The 14878-nt window shown below is 39.1% G+C and overlaps 1 protein-coding gene across 1 annotated transcript; it reads right to left on the bottom strand.

The window, feature by feature from the left end:
• Positions 1-1168: 1168 nt before the first annotated feature.
• Positions 1169-14627, bottom strand: IL12B (interleukin 12B). Its single transcript, XM_063292899.1, has 8 exons — positions 14546-14627; positions 12065-12346; positions 9896-10028; positions 8928-9127; positions 7359-7498; positions 6272-6417; positions 1383-1536; positions 1169-1273 (listed from the first exon to the last, which is right to left on the bottom strand). Exons 1-8 carry the CDS (start codon positions 14625-14627, stop codon positions 1169-1171), a joined length of 1242 nt encoding a protein of 413 aa, XP_063148969.1.
• Positions 14628-14878: the final 251 nt, after the last annotated feature.

Consider the following 14878-nt stretch of genomic DNA (forward strand, 5'->3'; position numbering starts at 1 on the left):
AATGAAATAGAATGAGAAAAAGGATTGCTCAAAAAAACCACAAACTTAACTACATATTAAAAGAGAAAATAAAAGGAACAAACATCCCAAACTCCAAAAATGGGGGGGGGGGGGGACCCACGCAACTCTGATCTTGCAACCTTACCTGGAAACAACTCAATGCTAAGGTAGATAAAACTGATCAATAAGAACTTTTGACCATGACTAAAGGTTACAGAATAGGAGCTTACAAACAACAGCAATAACAAAAAAACAGAGACCAATTCAGGAATATTCAAAAGAAACCCAATATTCTCCCTCAGGTCTGCAGAGCAAAGCTCAAGGGAGGAACCATCGAAAAGACTTGAATAAGTTTTCCTCCCTGAGGATGAGAGCAAAGAAAGAGCAATAAAGGTCTAGTGACCCAGAAATCCTCTACTCATCATTTCAAACATGCCTTCCAAATAAAGAAATCTTAGATTGAAGTACACAATCAAGAAAAAAATACGCTTAGACAGAGATCCCCTTTTGAAATCCCCATTCCTTTGGAAAATACTGCTGTTGTCTCAAGGAACAATGTTTGCTGAATTCCTCACAAGAGCCACAGGGGTCCATTCAGTTTAAGTTGACTGAGGAGTCCACCCAGGGGAGGATTAGTCAGGGGAATGCAGACAGAGTTCCCCATAAGTCTTCCTTGCTAAAGGCCCTAAGAGCCAAACACACTGTATCTCCCGGAAGGAAGGAAGGGAGGAAGGGAGGAAGGAAGGTCTGATTGCAGGGCCTGCTGCTGCAAACTTACGCTCAGGTGGACAAGCCACGCTGGTATGGCTCTCTTCTGGCAGCCACCCGAAATTTTATCAGCAAGGGATTTACCTCATCCATGCACAGACCTTGGTGGGCTATCGTGAGATTCTTTCCACTCAACCTGAAAGAAAAACAAGAATTTGGCCTCAGATTCAGGAGTGGCATGCAACGACCTGAGACAGAGGAGTGAACAGATGTTGCCCCTCCTTGTCTCAAGAGGTCTCAAGACAGGGGACTTCATGGGGAGCTCTCTGGGCTTCCCCCAGTCAAAGTGATTTGCATTCCTGACCGGTCCTTGAGGGTACGATGAGCCCCCAGAGTGGACTTCCTCTTCCAAGTGGACAGCGATCTCAAGGGCTCACCTTTTGGCGACACAGAAAGCACATTAGTTGGGGTAGCTGAGACCGTCGCTGCCACAGAGGAGCTCCAACTCGAGCATGCACATGCTGGGAAGGCCCTTGGGTGGCACCGGGAACTTGCTGCACTCATCCTGTGAAAAGAACGAGAGAGGTTTTCTTCACGGTCCACTCCCTCCCTGGAAAAAGGCTGATCCTGGGCTCTTTTTGCAGGAACCTTTGAACTGGGAACCTGATGGGTACCTTCCCCGCTCCCTGCGCTTTGAGGCTCCAGAGCCACGTCAAGGACTGGGGAAGCCTGAGAGGGGGGCAGGCGAGCTGAATCGCTTTGCCAGCGTCATTTACCTTGACTTCATACTTTCCTTTGTGCAGCACCTGAAGGCTTCCTCCACTTTCCCTTTAGAGTGAGGAGAGAAGAAAAGGTGAAGGGTTGGGGAGCCCGTCTCTGAGGCAAGCCCCCCCAAGTTTCAGGCTGCAGGGTAATGCGGCACCTGGCCCATGAGGTACCACCCACTTAGGAGGATCTGCCATAGAATTCAAAGGTGTGGAAGGTACTGGCCTCCTAGCTATGCAGAACTGACATGTGTTTGGGTAAGTGACGCCATCGGTCCCACAGAGAGGATCAGATTCCCTGGTGCAAGCATCAGAGTCCTGGAAAGGGCTGCAGATGTCCAGCTGGGGAAGGCATTGGTCCAAGGAAAAGACAGAGATCCCTTTTTGAAATCCCCATTCCTTTGGAAAATACTGCAGTTCTCTCACAAGAGAATGCTTGCCGAGTTCCCCACGAGAGCATTCCACAGGGGTCCACTCAGTTTAAGTTGCCTGAGGTGTCCTCCCAGGGGGAGGCATAGTTAGAGGAATGCAGACAGAGTTCCCCATAAGTCTTCCTGGCTGAAGGCCCTGAGAGCCACACACACCACACCTCCCGAACAAAAGACATAAAAAAGAAATGTCTGATTGCTGGGCCTGATCTTGCTAACTTATGCTCAGGTTGGCAAGTGTTGCTGGCACTGCTCTCTTCTAGCAGTGAGAAGGAGAACTGGTAAGCCAAGGTACTTTTCTTGCATCATTTACCTTGGAAATGAATGGAATACTCTGTGAATGCTTCAGCCTTGAGAGAGTTGGACAAGGACTTGTGATGTCTCCTTAGTTGTTTGATGCATTTATCGGTAAATACAGAAGGAATGTTTTTATTGATATTAGTGATGTGTTGATGTGGGATGTGAATGTGTATTTTGCCTGCAGAGAGAGCAGAATTGTTGAGTGAGAATCAATATGTCTTTGCCGAATGAGATGAGTTGATTGTTTGATGCAATCTGTACTCCTCAATGGTATAGGGAGTATGGACTTTAAATTGTATCTCCAAGGGATTTGTGTTTGACAGTGAAAAATAATGTAAACAATTGCTGGTCATACAGAAATGGCCAAAAAAGCAAGAAGATTAATCTATATATCTCGGCAGAAAGTTTCCTCATGATTTGAAAATGGATAGGGATTTTTATGACAAGCAAATATTGGTAAATAGCTCATGAATACTATGCGGTCTGTTGTCCAAAGAAGGGAAAATGACTATGTATATAAGTGGGTTTCTGCCCCGTTTGTTAAATGGAAGGATGGTAAATTATATCAGGAGAAACAAAAAATAAATGGAATGTAGCCAGAATGTGATACTTAAATGGCAAAACAAGAGAAGACCCTAAGGTGGAATGGGTACGGGAACCGCAGGAACAGCTGATTGGTGATGAGCAAGAGGAAGAGTCACTGTTGCCAATCAGTGCAGTGGAAGACAGTTGGAAAAGCGCACCCAGCATAAAAGAAGCCAATTGGCTCTCAGGCCAAAATGGCGGGAAGCAAATAAAATAAAAGGGCGTGCCAGAGAGGAACAGGTTGTTGGGGACAACCGTTCACTAGACTCCTCTGTTCCTGTTTTTCTGCCCAGCTTGCCACCGCCTTCAACTCTCCTACGCTTCTCCAGCCGCCTCTCACCTTGTTCCTGTCCTCCCATCCCAGCTCACCGCCGCCCTCAGCCCTCCTGCAAACTCTCTGCCCAATGCCACCCCTGTGGCAGTCTTTCCAGACCCAGCCACTGCCACCAAGGACCAGCAAATGGAGCTTAAAGACTCTTTAAAACTTTTTTTATTGTCTTACTTTTTCATGAACACAGAATATTAGATAATATTACATAAGTTTAACCCTGTCCTGTTTTGCCATCCCAATGTCCCATTTTTGTCTCAAGGAAATATGGTCAGCCTACCTTTTCGTGTTCTGTAAAGAAAAGGCTGACCCAACTCTTCAGTTTTGATTTATAGGCTGAGATGGCAACAACAACAACAACAACAAGAATACCTTACAATCCTGATATATAGTATATTCAATAAAAGTTGAACATGGAAATGGAGAGAATGAGAAATAAATCTCTTAGTGCAGAGCCTACGACAACTGACAACTGAAAATTAATATATCAGTAAATCAATAAATTAATTGCACCAATTTTGTAGATGAAAAAGCATTAATAGTTCATTTTTCTGAGGGATCCACTATTAATTGTGCCTCTATAATATACGTCTTTTTCATTTTTATAACCTTCCTTCCTTCCTTCCTTCCTTCCTTCCTTCCTTCCTTCCTTCCTTCCTTCCTTCCTTCCCCACTACCACCACCACCCACAGACTCTCGATGGTTAACTATACCCCTGTGGCATTTTACAATACAATAAAAATACAATCAAGTACAATCAAATACCCATAATATAATTTTTAAATTATGCAATACAATAATAAATAAGATATAAAATAAAATAAATAAAATAAAATAAAATAAAGCATCAATAACAACAATAATAAACCAATGGTGTCATTTCATCCTCCACAGATTCCCCTAAAACATTCAGTTTTTAAAAGCTTATGGAAAGCCAAGAGTAAGGGAGGCAAATTTGCTTTCCACCACAAACTCAAATAAATATGCAGTAAAAATATGGACTTAATAACTACAGGACTTTAAAATGTTTTAAATAATATTGCATAAAAACGTAACTATTTTTTCTTTAAACTTCTTCAGTGTAGTACTAGTTTTTAACAAAATTCTCAACTTATACTGCATAGGCTTGGGACCCTTCAGTCTTCTTGGCTGGGAATTCTGGGAGCTGTTTTCCCAACATACTTCAGGCTGCTATGGTAGAGAAAGGTGGTACAGTAAACGGAGGCTTGAAAATCGAGGTTCAGTCAAGTTGTCTGCAGCCTTTGCAAGGATCCAAGGGAGACTTCTACATATACACACACATTCACATACACATCTTCCCCCAGATAGACTGTCCAAGAACACAGGAACAGTGATCAGCCCAGATCTTACATTCTTAGCTATCATGTTTCGGCTTTTAAAAATTAACTGCGTGTAAGGCTCCAATTTACCTTATTTAACCAATTCAGAATATAGAAGGAATGAACTGCAGTCCAATTTTTTTTTTGCCTTTTTTAGAGAAATAGGAATTCTAAAAGCACCATTCAATTTTAAAAGTCCTCTATAACTATGTAATAGCAATTAGAACAATCTTTTAAAAAGTATAACAAAACATTCAGCAGGTGTTTACTTCCAGTTCTAACACCTGCATTTTTCTATTTGCCCTTTGTCCCCATGGATGGAATTGTCTGGTTGACTATTCTTGTGATTCCTGTGTTTGCCACTCGATCTGAAAAGTAAAATGAAATGGGGTGGGAGAGAATGGAATTTAAAATATTGAATTCTCAGTACCATATCTGCTGTTATCTCTAGCAAGTCCACTTGGACAATTTGGGCCAATATTTTATCTCTATTCATATTATCTCTAAATAATCACTTCCTTTTATGGCTTTTATCCTAATCCTTTTCAGAGATTTAACAGCAGAAAGAGCAATGATCTGGAAGATGTATCATTGTTTGTTATTTTAAAATACTGTGTGTGTGTGCGTGTGTGTGTGTGTGCATGTGCCTTCGAGTCATCATTGACTCCTGGTGACCACCTGCACTACTCCCTGCAGTTTTCTTGGCAGGTTTTTCAGAAGTAGTTTGCCATTGCCTTCTTCCTAGGGCTGAGAGGAAGTGACTGGCCCAAGGTCACCCAGCTGGTTTCGAGCCCAAGGTGGGACTAGAACTCACGGTCTCCCTGTTCCTTGCCTGCTGCCTTAACCACAACATAAAACTGGCTCTCATTAAAATACGGGTAGTTGCTAAATGATTGCTAAACGAGACAGTTGCTAAACAAGGGCTACCTGTACCTATAACCTCTGTATTTAAAAGTAAGGGGAAAGAAAAAATAAGCTTATAGACTATTCACAGTTATGACTCTCAGCCATGGTTCAACATCTTGAACACAGCATTGAGTTTGGAGGGAGACAAAATTTCCAAGGGAGTTAAATACTGTATTGCAGGGTTGTTATTGCTTGCAATATTCTTTCCTCTCTCTCTGTCTTTCTCTTTCTCTCTCTTTCCCTTTCATCATACATTTAAACAGGTTTTCCATGTATTTGAAATATCCAGCAAAATCTGGTTGACCAGAGAGGACAAGGGAATAAATGGGTACAGTTTGTGCTATATAATTTTATGCCACTTTCAACATCTGGCAATCTAAGTAAATTCATTCAAGATTCAGAGAAACTCTGTTGTGATAACTCTTTCTCAATATTCCTTTTCACAGAGTGGAGGAAAGCTAATATCTCCTTGTCTCCTTTTTCTGCTCATAACAGCCATCATTTTAGTAGACTGAGTATATTAATTTGGGGGAAAAATAAAGGAGGACCTAGGTGGGGGAACAGCACATGGTCAAAATACCAATTTTATTTATCAGATGCTATGAACACTATAGCAAGTTCCAATGTCATGTGGCTTTATTGTTTCTGATATGACTCACCATGAATAAATAATAAAAATTACTGGTTTTTATTATTAATTAATATGTGCAAGTAGATAAATTAGGAATCAGACAGTTTGTATTATCTCAAATAAACTATTGTGTGCAAAAAAATTTCTTCCTGCCTAAAAGAAAATTTCAGGTTTTACAAATAATATAAATAATAAAGTAACTGCAAAAATAGCAATATTTAATCAAACAAACAAAACTCCTGCTGACCACTAAAAATGAACAAGGGTCTATTTAATCATACCTGCATTCTGACCACTCGCTCCAAGCAGAATGTCTGTGATAATAATCCCGGGATCGAATGGAGCACTCTCCAAACCGACACAGTTTATAGATACAACTCATAGTGTCTCCATGTTGAAGTAGTAATGAATGATCAACTTCACAAATCTGAGAATAAAATCACAACCTCTGTTTAATGAATTGTAAAGGGCCCTTGACCAAGCAGACAAACCTAAAAAGCATAGAGTTCCACAACAGATCTGTTGATTTTCTCAAATCAAGATAGACAGGGATGGACACATTGTGTTCAATTCAGTTCAATTCCTCATTACATTTGTATTCTGTCCTTGTACTAGGAGTAAAAAATTGACACTTATAGTCTCTCCTTATTCTGTTCTCATAACAACTCTATTAGGTTGAGCTGAAGCGAAGTGACTGGCCTAACCTAGCTGGTTCCATGATCAGCTGGGGATTTGAGCCTAGGTCTCCCTGGTCTCAGTTCAACACTCCTAATCATTGGACCACACTGTCTGGTTCCCTACAAATAATCTTTCCAAACTTCCAGTTTGCCCATTAAAATGTGTGAAAAGTGCTAAAAATGAATTGGCTGAAAATTCATGAGATTATTATCAGGCAATAGAAACTGAATTATTGACATTATCCAACCTTCCATATTCAGAGGCAATGTTCTTCTGAATATAGTGCTATGGGTAGATGAAAAAAGATCACTATGATCTTTCAAGCACTCCAGAAGTATATGTAGGTTTACTATGGGAAAGTAAACATGTTTAATAAACTGGATCCTTGATTTAATCCATAAAATACCTTTAATTCACCAATATATATATAATGAGATAAAACAGAGATAGGCAACTTGATACTCATCAGAGATTTTGAGTTATCTCATTCTTAGCCAACATTAATTAATGTTTCAGAGATTTGTATCCAAACTTCTATAGGACAGCAGAACTGCCTACACCAGATCACCAGATTGTCTGCTCCTAGATCATCGGCTAGCTTATTTCCTGTTCTCATTATTGTCATAGTTCTGCAATTGTATGCCTTAAAATATCTTCAAAGAAAGAATGTGTGCGTGAAAAAAGAATTACCTTTACATAATTGTTATTGGCAACCACTTGGATCTGGTAAGTCAGCCCAAAATAAGTAACTGGAGTGCTCCAAGTTGGGGGAGGTGACCAAGTCAATATGCCATTTTTGGTAACCTGGCACTGAGAAATATCCGGCTTTACTGCATGAGACAAATAAATGTTATCTGTAACTGTATCTATTTCAGTTAGACTTTTACAGTATTACATCCTGTTAACATTTATCATTTTAAAGAGCTCAGAGGGTTCAAATTTATGTTAAGGTTGAGATGTGAATGCATATTAACTACTTGCTCTTTTGGTATGGGACAAAAAATAGCAGGAATCAACTCAAAGTAAATATTCCAGAATAAGAACCCAAAAGCAACTGTTCTACCAGGTCAATGTTCTCCTGTGTTGAAGAACATTGTTCTTCACATATGTTTCTGGAAGTCTATAGTTTCTGTATGAAAATCTGGGTAGCCTACATCGGAATTAGGATATCTAAGGACCTTAATTCCCAGAAGCACCAGTCAGCATGGCTAACGGTCAGATTAAGGAAGCTGTAGTCTAGTACATTCAGAGGGTATAATATTGCTCACCCAATTTACATACTGTGCCTAAAATTTTATACTCTTTGATCACCATATGTGTAAGGGTAAATGATGCCAAAACTTTGTGAAAATGAGTTGAGTAGTCTGTGTGCTCATGCTGACAGGTCTAAAAAGGTGAGGCAGGGTAAAACTTGGTTAGGACTTAGACAGGGGAATACCTAGAATTCCCAGTGCTGAGGACTAGACTGGGGAGAAGAAAGACAATAACAAATCACTCCCAGACTGTTATCAAGACACTACTTGAATATGACCATGAAGTCACAGAAGTCAAACCCAACTTGAAAGAGACTTGACGTTAAAAGCAGGGTTTCCCAACCAGGTTTTGTAGAACCCCAGGGTTCTGCGAGAGATCACTAGGGGTTCCCTGGAGATCACAATTTATTTTAAAAAATATTTCAAATTCGAGCAACTTCACATTAAAGAGTTAAGTTTCCTTCTTTATTTTTAGTTTAAGAATACTATCGATGCATATATATATAGACCTACACATGAAACAAATATAATAATTCTGTAACTTCTGGCCCATATTTGAGCCCGAATGTGCAAGGGTTCCCCAAGGCCTGAAAAATATTTCAGGTGTTCCTCCAGGGTCAAGAGGTTGAGAAAGGCTGCTTTAAACTATATGGAAAATGAAAGACATTATAAGCCTGATGGGCAGTAAAGTTTTCAGATGTAAAAACTATTCCTGAAATGAGGTTATTAGACACCCCTAATTTGGATAAATACACTTTGAATAAGTGTATTGTTTATTCCTGTCCAGCAGATTGTCTTGATTTCAAAAAAGCCACCCAGAAATTTCCGTGGGGAAAGGAAACATAATTTCCTCTCAGAAAGGCTCATCGAAGAGCTTATGTTGCCCTCTACTGCCCAAATTAAATATTGCAGCCAAAAGGAGAAAATATTTTTGACCACGGAAATTCTTTTTTGTCCTTCCCTCAGCCCACTGAATCGATAAAATAAAGTATTTTACATGACTTACAGATGTCCTTGATGAAGAAGCTGGTGGTATGTTTTTCATAGACAAATTTATTGAAAATGTCTAGAAACAACACAACTGGTTGATACTCCTCAGTGAATGAACAGGGATTTTCTATTCTGCAGGAAGCTGAATATAGTTTTGGGTTTGGTCCCTCAGGATTATTCTGGGGATTTTCACAAATTACTGTTCCTGGTGCAGACCTACATTTAAAAGCAAGATCCAATTGAGCAGGGATTTCTACCTCTTCTTCTTTTTTCAAAGCCCGACTAATTCTCAGTTTTAAAACATCAGCAATGAGAATAATTAAATATAAACTTCAGAAAATATGTTCTAGACGGTTACCCATACATTATTGTTAATAAACACAGTTCTCCTATGGGATCAGAAGATTCAGTAGCTCTATCATATCATTAGTTTTCATGGATTAGATCATTTTACCAGTAGATAAAGACTATACCTTGCAATAAACATAAATGTTCACTTTGCCCCAGCTTAGACAATATGACATGCCTAACGCCATCAGCCATAACATTAGTGGGTCATTCTTCTCTCCATCTCTTAATTAACATTTCATGTACAATGCTTTACTATGTATTCTACTTCATTAACAAATTTGCTTTTATTAGTTAGGGCTTAACCTAGACCATTCCAAAGAGCATAAGCAACCATTCCTAATTCTAATGATGTCAAGTTTCAAAAGGATGAAACCTGTACCATGACATCATGATGCAACTGCTGCTCTATTATACCTGCACTGCAACGTCACATGCAAGTGCTGCATTTAAGAGGCAGACTTATGTCACAATTCAGGCTTCATCACTTGTCCTTCCTTCACAGACACCTATCTGAAATGGATATTTGCAAGATGTATATAATCCATGTATCTGTGCCTGATTCTCAACCCTTTCTTTTTTTAACCTGCAGTAAACAGTTATACCTGCAATATAACTATAAATTAAATGTCTTACTTCATTTGATTTCCACTTTCAGCTCCAATATTAAACTTCAGCTCTGAATTCTGACTATGTGTTTCCCAAAAGCATGTGAAGTTCCCTGAATAATTATTTGCTGCACAATAGAAACAGGTCCTTTGCTGTGGAACTAGAGGGGGAGAAATAAAATGGCATTAGAATGCAGCATGTTTTAGAGCATGCAAGTGACTATTTCTAATTTATGATTTAATGCAGGGCATTTTCAGGGCATTGAAAGCATCAAGATGAATAAAAATATATAGGAAATTATATTTATATGCACAAGTAAATTACAATGTACAGTAAATCAATCTTCTTCAACTTGAGTTCTATATAACTACAAATATTGTGAATATTTGTTGGTTTAGGTCAGTTATATTTTCTCTGTCCACTGCAGTGTTATTGACTGATACTATTACTGATTTTTGAACTAGATCGCTATCATGCTAACAGGAACACATTACATGAATGAGATGTTTGTTGGATGCACAACTCATGAGAAGGAGAATTCCTTTTATCATATGATAATCAGTCAGAATAATTCCGATCCAGAAAAAAAAAGTGTTCTCAAGTTTGTTTCTCAGTGTTCATTCTGTTCTCTCCTTCCAATCATCTGAATTCTATTTTCCACTGTCACTGCAGCAGCAGAAATAAGCGTTGCCACTCCTTGCCCTTGTTGGTGCCAGTTTTTCTCCTTTACTTAGTATGGCAATATTATTACCAGTCCAAACAATATTCCAAACAGGTCTAATATACATTCTCGGGTAGAGGAACCCCCACCATCTCCACCCATTCCCTTACTACAAAGAAACAAGGAAATGTTAGCAACCTTGTTGTTTGTGTATTGAGAAAGAAACTGAGTTTCTCCATGCAAAGGAAGTGGTGGGGGAAGTAATCCTTTCCATTCTCCTCCTTCAGGGAAGAAAAATTGCTTCTCCCCCTTCCAGAAAGGAAGTGATTGGTCTTTTGAGAGGTGAGAAGATTGCCAGAAGGTATCAGGATATGGACATTTAGGACAGGGCTTTCTGTCTCTGAAGTTCTGCCCATGACATCATTGTGCCCCATTCCTGATTTACATCCCACATTTAGGATTCTTGTGCTGCCGAATCCTAGTGTCAAAGGTCTGTTTATAATAGACCTTTGTCTTAGTCTTGCTATTGAACAGTTTAGGGGTTCTACAAGGTATACAGAGCATCTGCTTCCTTAGCTACTACTCTTGTATTGAATAGTTTGAGGACCTCAATAGTCGTGCTGAAGCTATGTTTCCTAACTTAACCACAGCTTGATGACTGCTATGAAGTTCAAATGTCTGTCCCTGCATACTCTTAACTTGAGGGATATCCACATTTCCAGGTTATTGTGAGTATGGGCCATCAATCATATCTGTGGGGCAGGAACAGGCAATATTATCTGCTACTTGCCCCCAGCTACTCACTTTTATACTCTCCCCCTGCCACTTCACTGATACAAAGAACTTTAAAGACCAAGATGCAACTGAAACCAGAATTTTTCTTGTTGGGATTAATGGACAGACAACTAGAAAAGAGCCATGGAAGACTGTTTTTATATATGATCACTGCTGCAAGATTACTATATATACAAAAATGGAAAAATTCTGATATATCCCCAATGGAGGAGTGGTTGGTGAAGGTGATGGAACTAGCAGAGATGGCAAAATTGACTTTTTTGCTTAGATAAAGATCAACTATTACATTTATTAGTGACTGGAAACCCCGTAGGGACTTTTTGCCGAAGAAAGAAAAAAGTGAACTTGTAATTTATAGGTTTCACAATTAGAAAGGATAGCTTATGGAGGAAGGAAATTAAGATGTAACCTTAGAGAGAGAGAGGGTAAAATATAAATGCATTTATAACTGCTATCAAAAAGATTGGAAGCTGTTTCTTTTATAATCTTTTATAATTTTCTAATCTTTTCTTTCTTTTTTTCTTTTTCTATTTTCTTTCACTATTCACTTTCTATTTTCTTTTCTATTCACTATTCACTATTTCTATTTTCTTTCTTTCATTATTCACTATTCTTCTTTATTTTCTTTGTTTCTTTTCTAATATTTGTGTTGCTTCGATCTTGTTAAAAAAAAATTCTTCAATGAAAATTATATTAAAAAAAGAAGCATTCCACAGTATCTATACTACTCAGAAACTTACCTGTCTCACTACACTTGAGAACTGATTCTTCTATTTCTCCTTTGGTGCTCCTCTTTGTAATGTAAACAACACTGTAACTTAGAAGCTTGTGTGTAGTGTTACTCCAACAGGTATAATTGCCAGCATCTGGAGTCTCCCTGACTCTTATTTTCAAAGTCCTGCCATTTCCTGCCCATTTCAGGTCTTTCTTCCAATAAACAAGTCCATGGTGACTTGAAGATAGGTTGCAGGCGAGCGTCAGTTCCTCAGGATGTGCTGAATTATCTGATGACCACAGGGATTCTACAAAGTAAACTGAACATTGCAAAATTATTAAGTTGTAAAACCCTAAAAGGGCAGGTGCTGGCCAACCAGCTGGCTCATCTAGGGCCCAGTGATGTACTCCTTGAAAATGCTAACAAATCCTTACATTACAGCACTTTGTTTAAGAAAGTACAGATTTTGAGAAAGAGTAGACAAACATGCAAATCAAGGCAGTGCTCTTCCTTAAGATGCTGTCATGCTAAACCCATGAACTGAAAGCAGTTGCTTCAGAGGAATCTCATAAGGTGTGTGGCTTGGGTAAGGCAAAGTTCCTACTTCTGGCCAGCAAGAAAACTTGGCATGGATACAGATTAATATTCTCCCCCATATTTAACTCTCATGTATATCTATTATGTGATAATATTCTTTACTTTTGGCCCAGGGTTACAAATAGCTAACACCACAGAAACTATATACATTATCATTTAACATGTTTTCATTTCTATCCTGAACCCTTGTGGAACAGAACATTCTGTTCAACGCTTGTAGTATGCCTTTGTAATACAGGGAAAAGTGATGCTTGTAGCCATTCATTGTAAAATCTGTTACTGCCTTAGGGCTTATTCCATGTGAGAAAGTTGCCGATGTTAATTAAGGAAGAGAAAAAATTATTTATTTATTTTCTATCCCACCTTTATTATTTTTACAAATAACTCAAAGCGGCGAACATACCTAATGCTCCTTCCTCCTCCGCTTTTCCCCACAACAACAGCCCTGTGAGGTGAATTGGGCTGAGAGAGAGGGACTGGCCCAAGGTCACCCAGCTGGCTTTCATGCCTCAGGCCGGACTGGAACTCACAGTCTCCCAGTTTCTACCCCGGTGCCTTAACCACTAGACCAAACTGGCTCTCGTGAGATATTTCTTCCCTTCCTTTTGTTATCTGCCTTTGCCTGACCTGATCAATAGGATAAGACCATCCTGGAAAACACTGCCATTTGAAATATAACAATATTTCCTCTACATTTCTATTGTTACTGAGCCAGAAGAAGACAACTACATTTTTTTTTTTCATTTGCTTCTCTGACTATTGTAGGAAGACATACTGAAGAAGAGTTATGCTGGAAGTTTTTGGTATCTTGTTGAGATGTTTTTCCTCAATTTCATGAGTAAGACTATGATTTTTGGATATATACTGCTTGGACAGAACCTATCGTAAAATTATCTTTCTGCTTGAAAATGATTGACATCTCTTTAAATAGAATTATTTCTGGTGTTTTGTCTTACTGAAGTGTCCAGGGCATTTTAATAGTGCTTGGTAAAACATTATTTAGCCTATCTAGTAGACACATCTTGCTTTGCCTGCTTAATGTGAGCCTCAAAACAAGGTTAAGCCTGCCTTGTGGGTCTTTGGAAGCATGGCTTTTCCATTGCAGCCCCTGCTGTATGAAATACCTGCCCCCAGAGGTTCAGTAGGCCTCTAGCCTTCTATCCTTCCAGACAGCACTCAAGAGCTGGCCCTTGCTCCAGGTGCTGGGATAGGGCGAGGTCATGAGAAGCCTGGTTGTGGCACCAGGTTTTCCTGTTTTTAGTTTATTGTTGCTGGTTTTATATTGTTGTTGTACTGGGTGGTAAGCTGGGTTACTGGGTTGTAGGCTGCCCAGAATTGGTTTTAAGAGTTGGATTTAAGACGGGTGGCTAGACAAATGTGATGATAGATACTGTAGATAGATAGATAGAGAGAGAGAGAGAGAGAGAGAGATAAAATTTTCTTCAGAAGAGACATATGGAGATAAGCAATATCACCATTTTGAATGGTTGGCCTGCGAAGCACTCCCTCTGATGCATAGGATGTTTGTAGCCAGTTTGTTTTGCTAGGGATTATAAGGCTTTTAGAATGTTGTACGGTAAAGATTTATCAGAAATAAATCTTTGGGATTGCATTTGAAATGCTCTAGGACCTGTGCAGCATAACCATACAAAGAGCTAGTGTGGGGTAGTAGTTACAGCGTTGGTTGAGGAGGGCTCTTATTCAAGTTTATCCTTAGCCATGGAAGCTTAATAGTGACTTTGGGCCAGTTTTATTCCAACCTATCTCACTGGATTGTTCTGGGGAAAAAAAATGGAGGAAGAGTACTATGTCACTTTAAATTCCTGGAAGAAAAGTGGGATCTATATCAAGTAATTAATACATTGTAATATACCACTTCACAATTGCATTCAAAAATTCAGTGACATACCATTTGTTCTTATTTCTTGTGTTGCTTCTCCACGAGCAACCAAAGTCAGTGTAAACATCAGGATAAATAAGACAAATGCCATCTATAAGCAAAAATAAATAAATAAAAGAAAGACTAAAAAAGCAACTCTATATCTGATTGCACCTACGACTACTTAAAAGGCTTACATATTTATAAATGTGGGATCCAGGAGTTTCATTGATTTACTCACATTGTGAATTATCTTGGCTTCCCCATATCTTATGAACTGGGATCTTACCTGCAAAATGTTTTCTTGATTTGGGTCAGTAATCTTTGATTTAATAAAGTAATGCCATCTATAATCATGGCATG

This window comes from Candoia aspera, chromosome 2, assembly GCF_035149785.1.
Source record: "Candoia aspera isolate rCanAsp1 chromosome 2, rCanAsp1.hap2, whole genome shotgun sequence".
Taxonomy (NCBI): domain Eukaryota; kingdom Metazoa; phylum Chordata; class Lepidosauria; order Squamata; family Boidae; genus Candoia; species Candoia aspera.

What these genes read in the sequence shown, in the direction of transcription:
- IL12B (XM_063292899.1), bottom strand. Translation starts at nt 14,627, where the DNA reads ATGGCATTTGTCTTATTTATCCTGATGTTTACACTGACTTTGGTTGCT. An exon ending in GAAAGTGGAAATCAAATGAA is followed by an intron (nt 9,128 to 9,895) that starts GTAAGACATTTA and finishes TTTTAAATGTAG; the next exon opens with GTCTGCACCAGGAACAGTAA. An exon ending in CCAATAACAATTATGTAAAG is followed by an intron (nt 6,418 to 7,358) that starts GTAATTCTTTTT and finishes TTTTATTCTCAG; the next exon opens with ATTTGTGAAGTTGATCATTC.